The sequence below is a fragment of the Coregonus lavaretus genome (assembly GCF_964263955.1).
Source record: "Coregonus lavaretus genome assembly, chromosome: 4".
NCBI lineage: Eukaryota > Metazoa > Chordata > Actinopteri > Salmoniformes > Salmonidae > Coregonus > Coregonus lavaretus.
This window is the reverse complement of record NC_139991.1, coordinates 3,651,781-3,670,173: the sequence shown is the minus strand read 5'-3', so window position 1 is coordinate 3,670,173 and position 18,393 is coordinate 3,651,781. Positions and strand designations below refer to the sequence as shown.

Below are 18,393 nucleotides of genomic sequence, written 5' to 3'. Positions count from 1 at the left end.
GTTGAAGAGAGCTGACCAAACTGAAGGTAAGGGCAGAGAGAACTAGACCAGGCGTGTTAGGACCAGCTGGAGAGGAGTGTGGTATGTGGGTTTGATGGAAACTGTGTTCAACAGTGAACTCAAGTGAAGTGGCTCACAGGTGAAAACACTCCTCTTGACTGTAACCACATAGCCAAAGGGAGCTGGTTGTAGAGTCACAATGAAACTAATCCCATTTAATCCAGGCTTCAGAGGGACATTAGGAGATTGAAGTGGCCCGTTTTAAATGGCTATTTTTGACAATTACTGGGACAGATGTTTACGGGTCGGATTTGTTTAAGACCCAGGTTCACTGAGTGGGACTTATAGCCTATTCAAAGAACTGTTTGCTTTTTCCTAACTGTAAATCCCCTATAATCTTAATGAACGTTAATGTTCAATTCAGTCTATGATAGTTTCTCTAATGGACAGAAAGTAAAAGCTGTGGTGGTCCACTTACTGTATGACTGAAATAGCAACATTTCATAAAACCATGAAAACCTTATAATGAAACAAATAACAAATAAACATGTCATCTTCGTCTGTTTTTATCTGTGGTCGGAGGAGGAGAATGTGGAGGAACAGGCTTTTGTATCTTACCCAGGTTGAACACTAAGTGATTGTGACAAGGCCTATATTTATCATTCTCTATTTGTGTTCCTCCCTTGCCTCCTGCTGTCAGTGTATGGCATGGTGCTGGTGTAGGCCTGGAACCCACACAGAGGGTCTGGTTGTGTGTGTGTGTGTGTGTGTGTGTGTGGTGAAACGACACACACACTGAGAGAGAGAGAAAGGCGAGAGGCTTCATATTAACATGAATTCATATGGATTAGCCTGCTTTGGAGGGGCGGGGTCTGCTGATCAGCGGGAGGGCTGATTTCCCTGGTGAACACGGTCAGCTGGCAGCTTGAGGGCTCGCTGGAGAACAAGAAGGGAAAGGAAGAATGGAGGGAAGAAAACTGCCAGCTGTCTTATGATAGAGGACATGATGCAGGACACCATGTTGACAACATCTCTGTGTCACAAAGAACCAGATTTAAAGATGGCCGCCGGTTGGCTGGCTGGCTAACTCGCTAGCTCATATATAGAGTGATGATGAGGTAGAGACACTCCTGCTCTGCTCTGCTCTCTGTCTCCTGGCTGTCTGTCCTTCCTTCCCTCCATCATAGACATACACTACATACTACATACTACACGCTAGCTGGCTGCTTTATCAAGTGTGTTGCTGTTGCCTTTGGCGCAGTGGGAATCTTATCTTTTTATTTATCCCCGGGGCACACTCCCTAATATATGCATTTAAGATCATTATTCAGCGCCAAGGTGTGTGTGTGTTGTGTGTGTGTTGTCTGTGTGTGTGTGTGTGTGTTGTGTGTGTGTGTTGTGTGTGTTGTGTGTGTGTGTGTTTGTGTGTTGTGTGTGTGTTGTGTGTGTGTGTTGGGTGGGTGTGTGTGTGTGTGTGTGTGTGTGTGTGTGTGTGTGTGTGTGTGTGTGTGTGTGTGTGTGTGTGTGTGTGTGTGTGTGTGTGTGTGTGTGTGTGTGTGTGTGTGTGCTGGAGTTGTAGTGCTGTGGTTTGTATTTTGGGGGTGCTGTTGCTTGCTGAAGTCAGGAATAGCCTCTCCTTCTCACTCACTATCTGTCTGGCTTGTTGGCTGTGATTGATGCAGTGGGGGCTCCTCCCAGTAACTGTCAGCGAAGGAGGAGGAATACCCAGCCACTGTACTGTAACAACTACACAGGATTTACCAGTGAGGTCATTTTGGTGAATTAAGCCACATTACTGTACCACAATCTTTTCTCTCTCTCCTACTCCTTCTCGTTCGCTCTCTCTCTCTCTCTCTCTCTCTATTTTTCCCTCCCTCCTCCTCCCTGTCTCTTGCACGCCCGCTCCCCCTCTGTCTTGTATTCTCATTGCCCCCCCCCGTAAACGCATCTCTGCTTGCCATACACATGATGGCATGGTCTTGCCCTAGATTGTGATTAATGGCCGCAATTCAGCCTGAAAAATTCCCTTGAGTGGGTGCCAGTTGGCTTACGCAAGGGAGAAAGGAGAAGAAACTCATTACTGCTGTCAGTTGAGTTGACGGAGCAGGGAGGGGTCTGCGTGTGTGTATGTGTGTGTGTGTGCGCTCCTTTGCGCGCATGTGTGAGTCAGTGAGTGCATGTGTGTGCGCTTCCATGTGCACGTGTAAATGCTATCATGCCTTATACTGCATACAGTATGTGTTTTAGGCTCGGTGTGTGAGTGACTGTATGTCACCTTGTCTCTAAGGTAACATGGCTCATTTCCTTGGAATGGCTGTGCACCTGGTTCTCTAAGAACCTTGCAAACAAGCCCTGATTTGAGCTTCATAATGGATAATGGAAATATATGGATATCCTGAGCGCATCGATCACACTGTTTTATGAGCTATTCACTCAGCCTCTTCCCTTTGCTTTTATGTTTGGAACAGATGGATTCTTGTTTGTGTATTTCTACACAAATCCATCCCCTTAATGGAGCGTCCTGGCTTTTATCAGCATTTAGGTAAATACAGAGGGATGGGGAAATGTGTATTTGATGTGGGAGCCCATTCATGTTCGATCAATGTGGTGGTTTTCATTTAAAATCCATAATTGCTTGTCCATCCTTTCAAAAGAGCAAGAGAGAGTGGGTAGAGGGAGAACGGGTGAGAGAGAGAGAGAGAGAGAGAGAGAGAGAGAGAGAGAGAGTGAGCAGGTAGAGAGAGAGAACGCACAATTGAGAATGCTTAAATTCACCCACACAACAAAGGACACCTAAAAGAGGATTTGGAAGCGTTCTGTATCCAGTGCAGATGTGGAGTGTGGATGGCAGGCATGTGCTCCACACAAAGTGATGTATTACAGACAGCCAGGGAGCCAGCCTGGCCTGCCAGTAAACAGCACAATGGTAACTACTGGGGCTCTGCCATCTTCCCTGCCTATTTCAGATGGTCACCGGGGCAACCAGTCAGCACATGCTTTTTACCAAACCCTGGTGGCATATCTTTGAGTCATGGGGACAGAGAGCTGTAGCTGGCAGTGGAAGGGAGTCTAAATTTCTGCATCTGTGTTTTTTAACAACATCACTCAATATGAAATGAGCCACTTCAAGTGCAGTGCCTACATAATGCTTTCCCTCCTGCTTGGGTTGTGGGTTGACAAGACCTACATAATGCTTTCCCTCCTGCTTGGGTTGTGGGTTGACAAGACCTACATAATGCTTTCCCTCCTACTTGGGTTGTGGGTTGACAAGGGTTGTGAGTTGACAAGAAATCGTTTTTATACAGGTATGTGAAATGTATAAGTTCCCCTGTTTTTTTCTCTCCCTCTGCTCGTTCTTTCTCCTGCCTCGGTCACTCCTTCATTAATCCCTTCATCTTCTCCCGGGCTCGTCTCAGAGCAGAGGGCAGCCATGAATATGGATGAAGAGTTTAATCAGTGCAGGGGGGAAATAAATTGTGGCTGTGAGGCAGGCAGGGCCTCTCTCTGTGAAGCTCTGCTTTAACATTGACAGGAACCAGCACAACACAGCACCTAATCTACATATTACGTTTACATTTTAGTCATTTAGCAGATGCTCTTATACAGAGCCACTTTCAGTTAGTGCATTCATCTTATGATAGCTAGGTGAGACAACCACATATCACAGTCGTATTGAGTACATTTTTCCTCAATAAAGAAGTTATCAGCAAAGTCAATGCTGGGGGGGGGGGGGGATAAGACTGAGATGTCTTCTTTAAGATACTCTTTGAAGAGGTAGGGTTTCAGATGTTTTCAGAAGATGGGCAAGGACTCTTCTGTCCTAGCATCAGTGGGAAGCTGGTTCCACCATTGGGGTGCCAGGACAGAGAAGGGGTGGGAGACCAAGAGACCAAAGGTGGCAGAGCTGAGTGCCCGGGTTGGGGTGTAGGCCTGAAGGTAGGGAGGGGCAGTTCCCCTTGCTGCTCCGTAGGCAAACACCATGGTCTTGTAGTGGATCTCGACCATGGTCTCGACTGGAATCCAGTGGAGTGTACAGAGGAGCGGGTTGACATGGGAGAACTTGGGAAGGTTGAACACCAAACGGGCTGCAGGGGTGGGAGCCCAGCCGACAGAGAGTTGCAGTAGTCCAGACGGGATATGACAAGTGCCTAGATTAGGAACTTTGCACATCCTGAGACGTCCAGCCCTGAGAGGGTGGAGAGGAGGGTTCACGGATAGTTCACGGTGTCGAAGGCAGCAGATAGATCTAGGAGGATGAGAACAGAGGAGAGAGTCAGCTTTGGCAGTGCGGAGAGCCTCCGTGACACAGAGGAGAGCAGCCTCAGTTGAGTGACCCGTCTTGAAGCCTGACTGGTTAGGGTCAAGAAGATCGTTCTGAGAGCTAGAGAGTTGGTCAGAGACAGCACGCTCAAGTGTTTTGGAAAGAAAATAAAGAAGGGATACCAGCCTGTAGTGTTGGTTTCTTGAGGAGGGGAGCGACCCTGGCCATTTTGAAGTCAGAGGGGACGCAACCAGTGGTCAGGGATGAGTTGATGAGGGAAGTGAAGAATGGGAGGTCTCCAGAGATAGTCTGGAGATGGGGTCGAGTGGGCAGGTTGTCGGCCGACTGGACATCACTAGTCGCACGATTTCATCTGGAGAGAGAGGGGAGACAGAGGTCAAGGCGTAGGGTAGTTCTGTGTGAGTAGGACCAGTGGACTCTATAGGCTGAGCGAATGAGGAGAGGATGTCTTCAACCTTTTTTTCAAAGTGGTTTACAAAGTCATCTGCAGAGAGGGAAGAGGGAGGGGGAAGAGGTGGAGGATTGAAGGAGGAGAAGGTGAAAAAGAGTTTCCAGGGTTGGAGGCAGAGGCTTCGAATTTAGAGTGATAGAAAGCAGCTTTAGCAGCGGATACAGAGGAAGAGAAGGTAGACAGGAGGGAGTGTAGGAATTTCCTACGGAAGATAAGTTTTCCTCAATTTTTCCTCAGCTGTCCACATCCCTGTTCTGTGAGCATGCAGTGGGTTTCTCAGCCATAGAGCAGGCGGGAAGGGAGAGATGATAGGATAGAAGAGGAGAGAGTAGTGGGAGAGAGAGAGCGAAGATTGTGACGGCGCATGACCGTCTGGGTAGGGGCAGTATGGCTAGGGTTGGAGGAGAGAGGGAGAAAAACAGAAACAAACTATTCTCCCATGAACCGTAAGTTATCTCTGTGATTTTCTCTGGTCTCATCACAGAGTGCCGTCCAGGGTGATGGCCATTAGTCACTACACCACAACAACACTTCAAGTCATGCATTAGGTATACCCTGTTTAGCTGGCTGATTGCATCACTGTCTGGTCTGTGTGGCGGTTCCATCCAACATATGAACCATGTGGATGGCTCCACTAACAGATGGTGAAGGCAGGGAGAGTATGAGCCAGAATATATTAAATCTTCATGCTCGTTGGGTGCTGGGGTATGACTCTCCCTAACAGTGACGGTGACAATGACACATGGCTACTGCCCACATTTGGCCAGTTGTCACTCACGGGGGAAGCAGTGGACCTCCCCTCTCATAGAGAGCTTTAGATTCGTAATGGTACCGTCTATTGTGTTTGTGCACAAGCACATATTTGTGTGTGTGTGTGTGTGTGTGTATGTGTGTGTGTGTGTGTGGTTTAGCGCAAGCATATGTGTGTGTGTGTGTGTGTCACGGTGGGCGTGCATGTGAGTTGGTGGGGGGCAGTGATTTACGCCACCATGTTGGGGTCCCAAATATGCAGGGTCCTGTGAAGTGCAGTGGAGCGCACTGGGGCTGTCCCGCCCAGGCCAAGACTCCTTTCATAGGGGACGTGGGAGTGCCAGATGTGGGGCCATCCGTCACCTCCTGTTCACACTCCCTCCTCACACCGACCTGCCGGCCCCGGCCCACTGTCAAGTTCACTGCCACCACACTAACACTGGAACAAACTCTATGACACAAACTCTCATACATACGGTAGGGTATCTCACTCCTATTTTATAAAGTTTATTTTATAAACTTCCACTGCCAATGTGTGAAAATAGACTAGTGTTAAGGCTGATCTGGTGACCATGAACATTGAGTGTAAGAGAATCAGAGATTTATCCCGTCTGTGGCCCTATGAAAGAATGGCCCTCAACAGTTACTCTCTAATGAGGGGGAAGTAATGTCTCTTTGGCTGGGGAGGATTGTGATGCCAAATGTCCATCCACTTTGTTATTCAAAACTGGGCCTGTATAGCCAGCACCGAATTCATCTTTTTAATTTCTGGGGTGACAAAACGACAAGGAGAAAACAAGCCAAGGAATGATCTAATGGCATTTCCATTTGAATATAAATGGTATTTCACCCCAGATGTCTGTAAGCGTTTTCGATATTTCAAACTACACACACAAGGAAAATAAGAAAACTGCACTTTAAGAGGCAGGTTTTTTCCTTACTGGAAAAAAACAGAAAAGTTTGCTTGGCGAGGTGGTGAATTAAATGACAGGAGGATGAGAGAGAGAGATAGAGAGAGAGAGATAGAGATAGAGAGAGAGAGAGAGAGAGAGAGAGAGAGAGAGAGAGAGAGAGAGAGAGAGAGAGAGAGAGAGAGAGAGAGTGAGAGAGAGAGAGCGTGAGAGAGAGAGCGCATCTCATTTAATTTATAACAGCCAGTTGCTTCAACTGCTATTGGTGATATTGATTAGATATGTGGCCCTAGGCAACGGGAGAATGTCAGCGTGGATGTATAGTCTCTCTCCACCAACAATCAGGTGCTGAAAATATCTTCTGTCCATAAGACGAGATAGTGGAAATCTATTTTAAGGTACATTAGGTATGGCTCTGTACAGCCCCCCTGTGAATGAATGACTGCCTGTCGTCCCAGAGGTAGATGACTGTAGTATGGACTACATGATGGGGAAATATAATGTACTGTACATAATGATGAGAGGAACTAAGTGAAAATGGCTTTGACGGTTGAGTGAGATGGATGGTTTATTGAGCCTATTGTTTTACGAGGGGGATGCGTGATTTGATTATTAAAACTGTGAAAAGGCCAACCTGAAGACATGGATGTGCATAATAGTGGCGTAATTAAATTGCAATTCAATGTGAAAATGTTTGTCTTTCATCAGCCTTTGCAATCTGTTCAGGGCAGAATAGGTTTCCCTCTCCACCTCATCCACTGTGTCCCCCTCTGTACGTACATTCCCATTCCCTCTACTTCCCTCGTTAGCCCTTCCTCTCTTCCTTCTCCCTCTCTCTTTCCTCTCCACCTCGTTCGCTCACTGCCCTCCTTCTCCCCCTCCTCCTCCCCCTTACTCTCCTCTTTTTTCTCCATCTCCCCCCCACCCCATTTCCCCTCCCTCCGCCTCTCTGTGGTTTTCTCTCTCGAGGGACGCTGTAGTGTTTCAGCTCACTGTGCTCTGTGTCGCTCGGCCAGGGAGTGTTTCTCTCTCTGCTGCTTTAATGATTCCTGGTGCGGCGAACCCCAGCCTAGCCGTACCTCGCCGTGCTCCAGCCATATTCTGTCCCGGGAAAACCCAATTAACACCAGAGAGCACCTCTCCACAGCACCAAAGTTGTTGCTGAGAGGGAGAAGGTGATTTGAAATGACAAGCCGATGAGACTGTGGGCCATCAAAGCCAGATCGCATGCTGCATCCGGAGCCATCTCCAGTGCAAAGCCTTTAATGAGGGGGTCATTTGGCAGGGGGGCCACACTGAGAGGGGGCAGGTTAAGAGGAGATCAGGTTCTTTCAAGTGGAGAATTCCAGGCCCCAATAGAATGGGACTAAACTAGTGTTGCTTGTGTGTCCCAGCTGAAAGCCCTCTTGGTTATTTTTTTTACATACAGGCCCAGGATAATAGGCTTTGAATGGGCCGAGTTGTGTCCCAGTTTAGGCTACAGTCCGTGGAAAGAAACGTTTGTGGTGTAGCTACAGTGACAGTAAAGTGTGTCATTGTCCCACACCACCTCAATAGGTGGCGGTGTTAACCCAACTGACAGAGGTGTTGTGACCACAAGCTGCCCTATAAACACTCCCAACAGAACTAGGAAGTTCCAAACTTTGTTGGAGGACTTTTATATTTTCCGAAAGATGCATCCCCTCTCTGTCACTGCACCGAGGCATTCACAGGGTAACCCCGTGATTTATTTAGTTACGAAGCCAGATTGTGAATACAAACACGTCTCTCTGTTCTCCCCTGTGTTCCACAGTGGAATGAAGAGAGTTCCTCTAAAGCCAGGGTGGGGAGGTGAGGCCTTGTGTGATGCAAAGAGATATTAAGATATTAATTGAGTGTCAGTGGCAGCGGCCTAGTTATCTGAGAGCTATTGAGCCTCTACTCTGGTTTACTCTGTGGTATTCTGATGTGTTCTGTTCTGCCGTACTGTTCTGTGTTGTGGATGACAGGCAGGGTGAGGGGATTCAGCCTGGGAACCCAGGGGCTCCAGTCGCCACACACACAAACACTCACACAGCCAGAGCTGGGCCACAGTGAGGGGGGTCTCAGCCCAGTCTAGGCATGTTTGTCTCTGCCACTCATATGGGCTCTGTGTGATTAATAACTACAGTGTTTGAAGTGACTTAATGAGCATGCATATCTCTGGCCAATCAATTATTAAAACAAACGGCCCTCTCTGGGTTATTTTATTCTCACACATCAAGGCTCGCCTTTGTTGCATTTTGCACAACAGCGCCCCTAAACATCTACTAATGTTTTTTATTTTCTGCACAAAATATTAACAATGACTGCATCAACAGTGGAAAAACACTGCTAAATCATTTGTAATGGTGCGCCCGTCTATTTTCTTTCTGTCCTACTTTTTTCCTTCTTTTCTACCTCCTTTGCTTTTCTCCTCCCCTCCCCTGTCCTTTCTGTAGCAGTCATTTAAATAATCTCTTAATTTTCAGCATCTGTTGTGGTTTAATGGGCCCCACTTTAATTAGGCCTGCATGCTTATGTATGTAGAGAGGCTCAGTGTTAGAAGAGAGAGAGAGAGAGAGAGAGAGAGAGAGAGAGAGAGAGAGAGAGAGAGAGAGAGAGAGAGAGAGAGAGAGAGAGAGAGAGCGAGAGAGAGAGGGGTTGGGGCCAGGGCTGCTGTGGGGCCCAGAGGTCGCACCACTCTTTGTCCCTGGGTGGAGAGGCCAGGGAGGGCTAGGGGGGCCAGCACCCTCACTTCACTACAACAGGCAGATCACGTAATGAGCACTCTCCATGGGCTCGGCAGAAAGCAGATGTTTCTAGTTTTCAAGGATACAGTATTTTCAACCTAACTTCCATTTCCCCTGAAAAACAGATGTCTTTTTACGCCTTCTATGTTAGGTTACATAATGAGTGACAGGGCTTTCCCATCAGCCTCTATGGCTGGCTCCATTTCATCAGAACAAAGCTTTTATGGTTGTCTCCTAATGACCTCGCTATCTTCCCCTCTTCTCTTCCAGCTACTAATGTATAGCCCTGGATACTAACACAGAGCGCTGTGAGGCCTCAGCCACAGTTGCTGTTTACAATATGAAAAAGGTCTTATCTTTCTTTATATGTCCTTTTCAAAGACATGTAGTCCCAATAATGCGCTAATTAGCTGGGGGAGCCCATGCTCTGTGGCGGTGCGTTTTCTGTCCTTCAGTCACCACCATGCCTTTATGTTCACATGAAACTATGACACCAGAGATCCTTAACAAGAGAGCAACATCGCTGGCCTCTTCTTCTGTTCAACAGCGTCTACAAAAGGATGAAGACACACAAACCCTTCACACACATACACAAAGCCTTTGGTGTGTATACCCACGGCCTTGCGTCTGTATGGCTGTTGGGGATGTCTTTAATGAAGAGGTCTGATCGTCTCATATTTGGTTGTGCTTACGGAGAAATAGACTAGTTGAAACAGACTAGAATAGACTAGACTCTCTCTCTGTGTATAGCTAAGAGCTGGCCAGCCCAGTCTCCCAGTTCCCTGCTCAATAATGAGGGTCTATGGGAGGAGATCTGGTGTGTTTTAGTGGCCCTGCCGTAACTCAGTAGTGAGTCTATGGGAGGAGATCTGGTGTGTTTAGGTGGCCCTGCCGTAACTCAGTAGTGAGTCTATGGGAGGAGATCTGGTGTGTTTTGGTGGCCCTGCCGTAACTCAGTAGTGAGTCTATGGGAGGAGATCTGGTGTGTTTTGGTGGCCCTGCCGTAACTCAGTAGTGAGTCTATGGGAGGAGATCTGGTGTGTTTTGGTGGCCCTGCCGTAACTCAGTAGTGAGTGTGTCTGACGCTGCTGCTGCCTGCGCCATGTCCCTGTATGACAGGATTAATGACACCCATCCATCTAACTTTATTTAGCATAGTGTGCACTGCGCCCGCTCCAGCAAATCCATCAATATAACTATATTTAGGACAGACAGCGCCTCTCAATAAGGTACATCACCGTCAAGAGGCTAGAGGAAGCACGTTTAGACAAGCCACATACAGCGAGGAACCAAATCCAATTGTAAAACACATTACAGATGTTATAGGGAAATGGGTTTTACTTGCGCTGAAAAACTGGGTTGTACTTGATCTGAATGACAGGGAGGTGACAGTGACTCACATTGGCCCTGTACCGTAGACTGACAGGATGAGATAAGTAAAACACATGGAGTGATTCTCCTTCTAGCCAGGAAGACAAGTAATTACCATGGTGACTATAAGTATCAGAAGGTCCAGTCTTAGATAAATACAGAAGCCTGGAATGAGATGCAGACAGCACCTTTGGGCTGAGATCATAAGGGTGTGTGTGTGTGTGTACGCTATGTTGCGTGTCACGGGGTCTTCATCCTCAGCCTCTCCTCTACTGCAAAGTGTGTGGGAGGAGCCTGGCTGCCCCCAGCCCTGAGACAGTGAGGGTGAGCGATGCGTGGGCTTACGCAGAAGCTGCCGTGTCCCACTGTTTATGGGCTAATGCGTTAAAAGAAGAAAATGGGTGCCAGGAGAAGAAAAAGTACAGTATAGAGCATCAATACAAGGCCCCCCCTGGTGAGATCAACACGCGCCACAGACCAGCAGATTAATCACATGGGTGCGGTGGCCGGTGTGTAGGGTAGGGGGGTCTAGGGCCAATAAAACATCTCTAGGGTCCCTGCACCGAAAATACTACTTCAGGTTGCCTATTTAAAGCATGGTGACTCTCCATGCTGGAATTGCATCATATACCATCTGCATTATTTATGGTCACCATTACCATTATACTGGTTTACTGGGAGGAGAGGAGGAGAGGAGCAAGAGGTTTTATTGCTAGAACAACGTGTGCCCTCCCTGCCTGATGATCCCATGAGTCTGAGGGGGCCCAGAGGGTTTGAGGTGGTGGGGGTAGAATGGATGAGAGGTGGGAGTGGAGGTGGGGGGGTTAGGTGGGGAGTGTTGGGGGGCAATAACATTATAACATGGGAGTTCATTGGAGCCTCACAACATGGAAGGCTGGAGGTTTGAGAGTGCTGGGGAGCGACGTGTGTATCTCTTCTGGCACCGTTAACTCTGACATATCAATGAATCATCCCATCCAATCCAGGCGAAACATACATCACAGAGACACTGTGTAACCCGTGAAGTGCCTTATCATATAGGTGGAATTTGATATTTTACTGTCCATGTAGTTGTCACATGAATCCCCAGTATGTGTTTTGGATGTTAAATCAAATCAAGCCCAAGAGCTCTCTCCATCTGGTCTATTATTGTCTGTCTGTCTGGATCTGGCTCTGTGTCCATCAGTCTGTGTGAAATTCATGGATCACATTTGACATTGAGCAGGTTTTGTGGTATTTTGTGGAACGCCATAAAAAGCCCTTTGGGCTCTTCCAGGAATCTGAGGGGCGAGGGGAGTCCCTCCCTGGCTGTGATGATCCAAGCATCACGTTCCTCTCCCCCAGCACTCCTTAATGGATGGATCTCTGTCCTCTTTCAGGCTTCTATCCCCGTAATTAGATCTGCTTAATTTACACTGCTGCTCCGTGCTGGGAACGGACGGTCTGTAATAATGTCTTAGTGTTTCTGAACACTTGCCAGAGTAACACTCTATGAGGAATAATAAAAAGGGTTATAAAAACAAGTCTACTGCTGACTGGAGAGCTGCTACCGCCTGCCTTCTGCCACACTGACTTATCGCTGATCAACCTGTGTGTGTGTTTGGGTTTTATATAGCCACATTTATACTACGCCCCCTAGAAGTGTTGTGCTGTTGTGTATAAAAACTGTATGTTTCTCTCTCTGTGTATACAGTACCTGCTGCGTCTATGTGTTTCTGTGTGCCCAGGCTGTGTGTGTGTCAGTGTGGATTTGTAGCAGGCTGTGTTCCTGTGATGGCGGCAGGCGGTGTGGAGCAGAGCGGAGGTGTGGGCCTCTTTCTCTCTCTCGCTATGTGCAGCCTCTCCATGTTTTATGCATGAGGGCTGAGGGCAGGGACCCTCTGGGGGGCGGCGGTGTCTGCGGACACACACAACATCCAGTTCAGCAGACATGATGACTACTTGGCACAGATGCAACAGAAAGAAAGCTCTTTAAGGAGGTGATCTTCCCTCTTTATTCTCTTTGTTCTTCAGCATTCATGCCCACTCTCTTTTTGCCTCAGTGTCCTCTGTGTGCCCGTGACAGCGTTGGCCATGGACTGCGCACAAACAGCAGTGTGTAATCGGTGTATGCGTGTGTGCGTGCAGGCTTGTGTATGCATGTGTGAAAAGAAAGGGAGCTGCTTTAATCACAGCAGTGATGTGTGCTGTGCTCAGTCGTCTCTCCCTGTTTCTGTACATGGTGTTCTGTTCACAAAGCTCCCTAGGCTGACTGTTCCAGTACACCTATATGTACAGTATCACCACCTCCACACTGCCTCTAGTCTCCCCTTAAATCAATGCTCTACACAGGAGCCTCTGCTGACACTCGTACAGTCTGATAGTGCTCTAGATTACAGTGGCCACTGCTTATATTTATATTTGTATAATACCCACGTTTTTATAGCCAAGTTGTCGTTACTCATTGTGTATTTATTCCTTTTTGGAAACAGCGCATGTGCAGTTTGAGCTACTCTAGGAAGTGACGTTGCAGGCTAGCTTAGTGCTGCTCCCTCTTAAATTGAGGGCCATCCGAGGTACTGCAGGCTTCCATTAGCAACTAAATTATTCTTTTAACTTCGTCTCTGTGTGATTTTAAAGTAATCGGTTCAAGTACATACATCTGATGAAATAAAAGCACTTATTGGTAACATGATTGTGTTCAATATTTTTTTTTTATATCTATGAATATTGACCACGAAGATCGCCATTTCACCATTCACTATAATGGAGTAGGTTAGGCAAATCTCTTTATGGCCACACAAGGTTGCTAGTCCAAGATGGGGATATTATAGTTGGGCCCTTGAGGCACTAATCCTCAAATGCCTCAGTTAAAAAAGTGCTGTTTAAATGTATAATGTGTATGGGAAAACAAAACAGAAGCTGGCTGCCTGTACAGTACATTTGTCAGGCTGAGTAAGAGTGTCAGAGGCAAAGTAATAGCATTCTAGTACTGGTGGTAATTAAGAAATATTAGGCTACTGAAAGTATGTGTAGGGCTTTACAGTAGCTTTATTTCTTCCTGTCCTTTATTGTCTGTAACCTCTAAAGAGCAAGTAGTTAGGGTTGGAGGAATTCTAAATAAGCTTGGTCAAATTTTAATCACAACGGTGGTCTCTATACATCAATTTGGAGACTTCAGGGTCAAGTCTTGACAGGGAATGCAGCATTTCTCAATAGAGCTTAGAATTAAACGCAACTTATTAAATGATAATTGACGACACAGTGCATCACGTGCTTACAGTGCTCCAGCACCACTTCATCATCTTCGCCATCATCTTGTTCCTCACTCCTACACGTTTCCAGAAGGCCATCAATGAGACGTGTTTTTCCGTCTCTGGGCCTAATTTCAGTTCTGACTTTTTTCTCTTTTTACTAACTCCCTCCCTCCGCCTTTGTTTTTCGGGGGAATTGGGGCTAACAAAAACAAGACGCTAGAAAAACGACTGTGTGAATGCTGATCCTCTCCGGACGTAGCGAGCTTTCTGTAGGATCCCGTAGAGCCGCGCGGGGTACTAGCTTAGCTTAAATAAATGTACCAGTTGAAAAAGAACAGAGGAAGAGAGCAAGGAGGGGGTCTAGGCCTCTTGTTATGCTAAGAGTGTTCAGATAAGTCCTGCTCGGTCCAAGTTAATTACGGTTGACATTTAAATAAGTGCACTTGTCTTGAACATGGTGGGAGAGCTGAGAAAAAGACAGGCATCTCTCTAATTGAGTTTGTGTTGCATGCCCCACCCCCACACCACAGCACCAAGCCCACAGCACTGCTTTGTTCCACAGGGAGCTGATATGTGAAATGCAGCTGCTGAATGAGGAAAAACACATTATGGATGTATCTGCACAGGTGTTTTTGTGGATTCTGCCATGTTCTCTTCCAGAGATTACATTGTTTGAAGCATAAACCTACAGTATGTTCTGTTATTTTACATGTATGAAGCGAGATCGCCCAGATCAACAAATTCACTGTGGCTATGTGTGTTGTCATTCTGGTGAGGTTTACTTCACACTGATACAGTATGTGTTAACAATTGGAGTGAGCCGGACTGGACTGTCAGCTCCATTAAGCAAGGTTGTATTGTGGTCTTCGTTAAGTGGCGCATTTGAAGATCAGCTATTGCTGCTTCAGACCTCACGTGGCTTTGACAGTACATTGTTTACAGTTGAACACTGTAAATGTAGTCTACAGTTCTGAGGATGCACAAAGTGATCCTACCAACAGAGGGTCCACAAGACTGATACAGATCAATGCAAAACACTCACCAGAAAACTTTGTTGTTAACAGAATCAGTTCTATGATAGCGAACATCAGACTTCTCTTTCACTGCTGCTGTTAGCCTAGTCTGCTGTTAGCGTAGGCTACTGTTAGTTTAGGCTGCTGTTAGCCTAGTCTGCTGTTAGCCTAGGCTGCTGTTAGCCTAGTCTGCTGTAAGCTTAGGCTGCTGTTAGCCTAGGCTGCTGTTAGCCTAGTCTGATGTTAGCCTAGTCTGATGTTAGCCTAGTCTGCTGTTAGCCTAGGTTGCTGTTAGCCTAGTCTGCTGTTAGCCTAGTCTGCTGTTAGCCTAGGTTGCTGTTAGCCTAGTCTGATGTTAGCCTAGTCTGCTGTTAGCCTAGGTTGTTGTTAGCCTAGTCTGCTGTTAGCCTAGTCTGCTGTTAGCCTAGTCTGCTGTTAGCCTAGGTTGCTGTTAGCCTAGTCTGCTGTTAGCCTAGTCTGCTGTTAGCCTAGGCTGCTGTTAGCCTAGTCTGCTGTAAGCTTAGGCTGCTGTTAGCCTAGGCTGCTGTTAGCCTAGTCTGCTGTTAGCCTAGTCTGATGTTAGCCTAGTCTGCTGTTAGCCTAGTTTGCTGTTAGCCTAGGCTGCTGTTAGCCTAGTCTGCTGTTAGCCTAGTCTGCTGTAAGCCTAGTCTGCTGTAAGCTTAGGCTGCTGTTAGCCTAGGCTGCTGTTAGCCTAGTCTGCTGTTAGCCTAGTCTGATGTTAGCCTAGTCTGCTGTTAGCCTAGGTTGCTGTTAGCCTAGGTTGCTGTTAGCCTAGTCTGCCGTTAGCCTAGGTTGCTGTTAGCCTAGTCTGATGTTAGCCTAGTCTGCTGTTAGCCTAGGTTGCTGTTAGCCTAGTCTGTGGTTAGCCTAGTCTGCTGTTAGCCTAGTCTGCTGTTAGCCTAGTCTGATGTTAGCCTAGTCTGCTGTTAGCCTAGGTTGCTGTTAGCCTAGGCTGCTGTTAGCCTAGTCTGCTGTTATCCTAGTCTGCTGTAAGCCTAGTCTGCTGTAAGCTTAGGCTGCTGTTAGCCTAGGCTGCTGTTAGCCTAGTCTGATGTTAGCCTAGTCTGATGTTAGCCTAGTCTGCTGTTAGCCTAGGTTGCTGTTAGCCTAGTCTGCTGTTAGCCTAGTCTGCTGTTAGCCTAGGTTGCTGTTAGCCTAGTCTGCTGTTAGCCTAGTCTGCTGTTAGCCTAGGTTGCTGTTAGCCTAGTCTGCTGTTAGCCTAGGCTGCTGTTAGCCTAGTCTGCTGTTAGCCTAGTCTGCTGTAAGCTTAGGCTGCTGTTAGCCTAGTCTGCTGTAGCCTAGTCTGCTGTTAGCCTAGTCTGATGTTAGCCTAGTCTGCTGTTAGCCTAGGTTGCTGTTAGCCTAGTCTGCTGTTAGCCTAGGCTGCTGTTAGCCTAGTCTGCTGTTAGCCTAGTCTGCTGTAAGCTTAGGCTGCTTTTAGCCTAGGCTGCTGTTAGCCTAGTCTGCTGTTAGCCTAGTCTGATGTTAGCCTAGTCTGCTGTTAGCCTAGGTTGCTGTTAGCCTAGTCTGCTGTTATCCTAGTCTGCTGTAAGCCTAGTCTGCTGTAAGCTTAGGCTGCTGTTAGCCTAGTCTGATGTTAGCCTAGTCTGATATTAGCCTAGTCTGCTGTTAGCCTAGGTTGCTGTTAGCCTAGTCTGCTGTTAGCCTAGTCTGCTGTTAGCCTAGGTTGCTGTTAGCCTAGTCTGCTGTTAGCCTAGTCTGCTGTTAGCCTAGGTTGCTGTTAGCCTAGTCTGCTGTTAACTAGTCTGCTGTTAGCCTAGGTTGCTGTTAGTCTAAAATCAGAATAGCACCCTGAGAACAACTGCGCACATTATTTCAAATGCCCCTTCCTCCCCTACATCACTGTCCTCTCCCACCTGGCCCCTTCCTCCCCTACATCACTGTCCTCTCCCACCTGGCCCCTTCCTCCCCTACATCACTGTCCTCTCCCACCTGGCCCCTTCCTCCCCTACATCACTGTCCTCTCCCACCTGGCCCCTTCCTCCCCTACATCACTGTCCTCTCCCACCTGGCCCCTTCCTCCCCTACATCAATGTCCTCTTCCTCTTCTTGACCATACTGTTTAATCACTGGGCACAGTAAGGGGGCTAATTAGACTTAATTTATCTAGTTCAGGAAGTGAAGTGCCTGCCTGGGCCTGGCTGACTGTCTGGCTGACTGTCTGTCGTTTGGCCACAGCATTACAGTACATCTGCAACCCTGGCCATCACACTGTCATTACTCTCCCGCAGAATCCTACTGTATGTTTATAAAATGTCTCACCCCACCTGATGGAGCACTCACTACGGTGGTTCATTACATTTACATTTTAGTAATTTAGCAGACGCTCTTATCCAGAGCGACTTACAGTTAGTTTATTTTTCATACTGGCCCCCCTTCAGTCTTTATTCTTTACCCATGAACCCCCCCCCACACCCCCACCCACACGGAGCTGTAGTCAGAGGTCTCTCTCTCTCTGAGCCCAGCTGTGTTTGTTAGCATAGCGTATGAGCCGAAGCGGTCTGAGTAGTGCGCCTAACTAGGAACCTTTCATTTACTCCAGTGTCACTGATGAGGGACAGATTATCCAAACACAGGCTTTCCCCTGGAACTAGGGGTAATGAGCACTAGGGTTTCCTGCACAGTGATTGCTGACAGTAGAACACAGGTAATTGCCTAATCACATGGCAGCTCCCTGCCCTGGACAGACTACAGTCTCGGCTCCGCTGCTCATTTGGTTCATTTCATTGCAATGTGTCTGCTCAAGGTTAAGAGCCCCCCAGCGTTTCTTTAGATAAAGCCACTGGATTATGACTCATTCCATTGAAAGATGGAGCCATTATTTCCTTTTTGCCAATACGTTAATTGCCTTCCAGTGCGGGAATGGGTATAAAAATACTTTTACACTGTAGGTAATACCTCCCTGGTAATTGGTTATGATTAACTGGGTTGGTGTGCCACTGAGTTTAGGACACTAGTACACTGTTACTGAACATGGCAGTAATATTTACTGTAGGCCTATGTGAAAGATGCTCTGAAAAATGTTGCGTAGGTTTTCAAACATTGAATTGACCGCTGCGTCTCCCCTCTCTCTCCAGCGATGGCGGAGTTCCATGTCCAGCCGCGGTCAGTGCGTGTGGAGGAAGCGGGCATGGGGCGGTTCCAGTGCCAGATTCACGGCCTGCCTGAGCCTGCCATCAGCTGGGAGAAAGATGGCCGCTCCGTGGACACTAAGGATGAGAGGTAGGGTTCCTCTGTGTTAATCACCTCAGCTGTGCCTACCAACTACTGTACCTGCACACATAACTCTGGCTATCTAGAAGCGAGCAGTCCAAACTTTATTTCACAGCTATAGAGATAAACAAATTCACTGTAGCAGCTTCACAACCTTCACTTAACTGTTACCCAGCCAAGCCTCACTCAGCTCAGATCAACACCACCTGGAATCCAGTGTGCTGTAGCCTCCCTTGTGTCTGTCTAGCTGTTTTAAATGGAGTTTACGTTGCGTGTGTAAACACACTTAATCAAGCAAACAATTATCTACTCCCTCTTTCTTTTTCTCTCCCTCCCTCTATCTATCTCTCTCTTCTCCCCCCTCTCCCTTTTTC

General features: G+C 47.4%; 1 protein-coding gene across 1 annotated transcript in view; it reads left to right on the top strand.

Moving 5' to 3' along the window:
• LOC311128547 (immunoglobulin superfamily DCC subclass member 3-like) overlaps positions 1-18,393 on the top strand; it is a gene marked incomplete at both ends in the record, with an annotated part of 82,357 nt that overhangs the window by 39,960 nt on the left and 24,004 nt on the right. Inside the window, one exon of the mRNA XM_084160735.1 lies at positions 17,884-18,028. Coding sequence (XP_084016861.1) covers positions 17,884-18,028 — 145 coding nt within the window. The remainder of the gene's footprint in view (positions 1-17,883; positions 18,029-18,393) is intronic.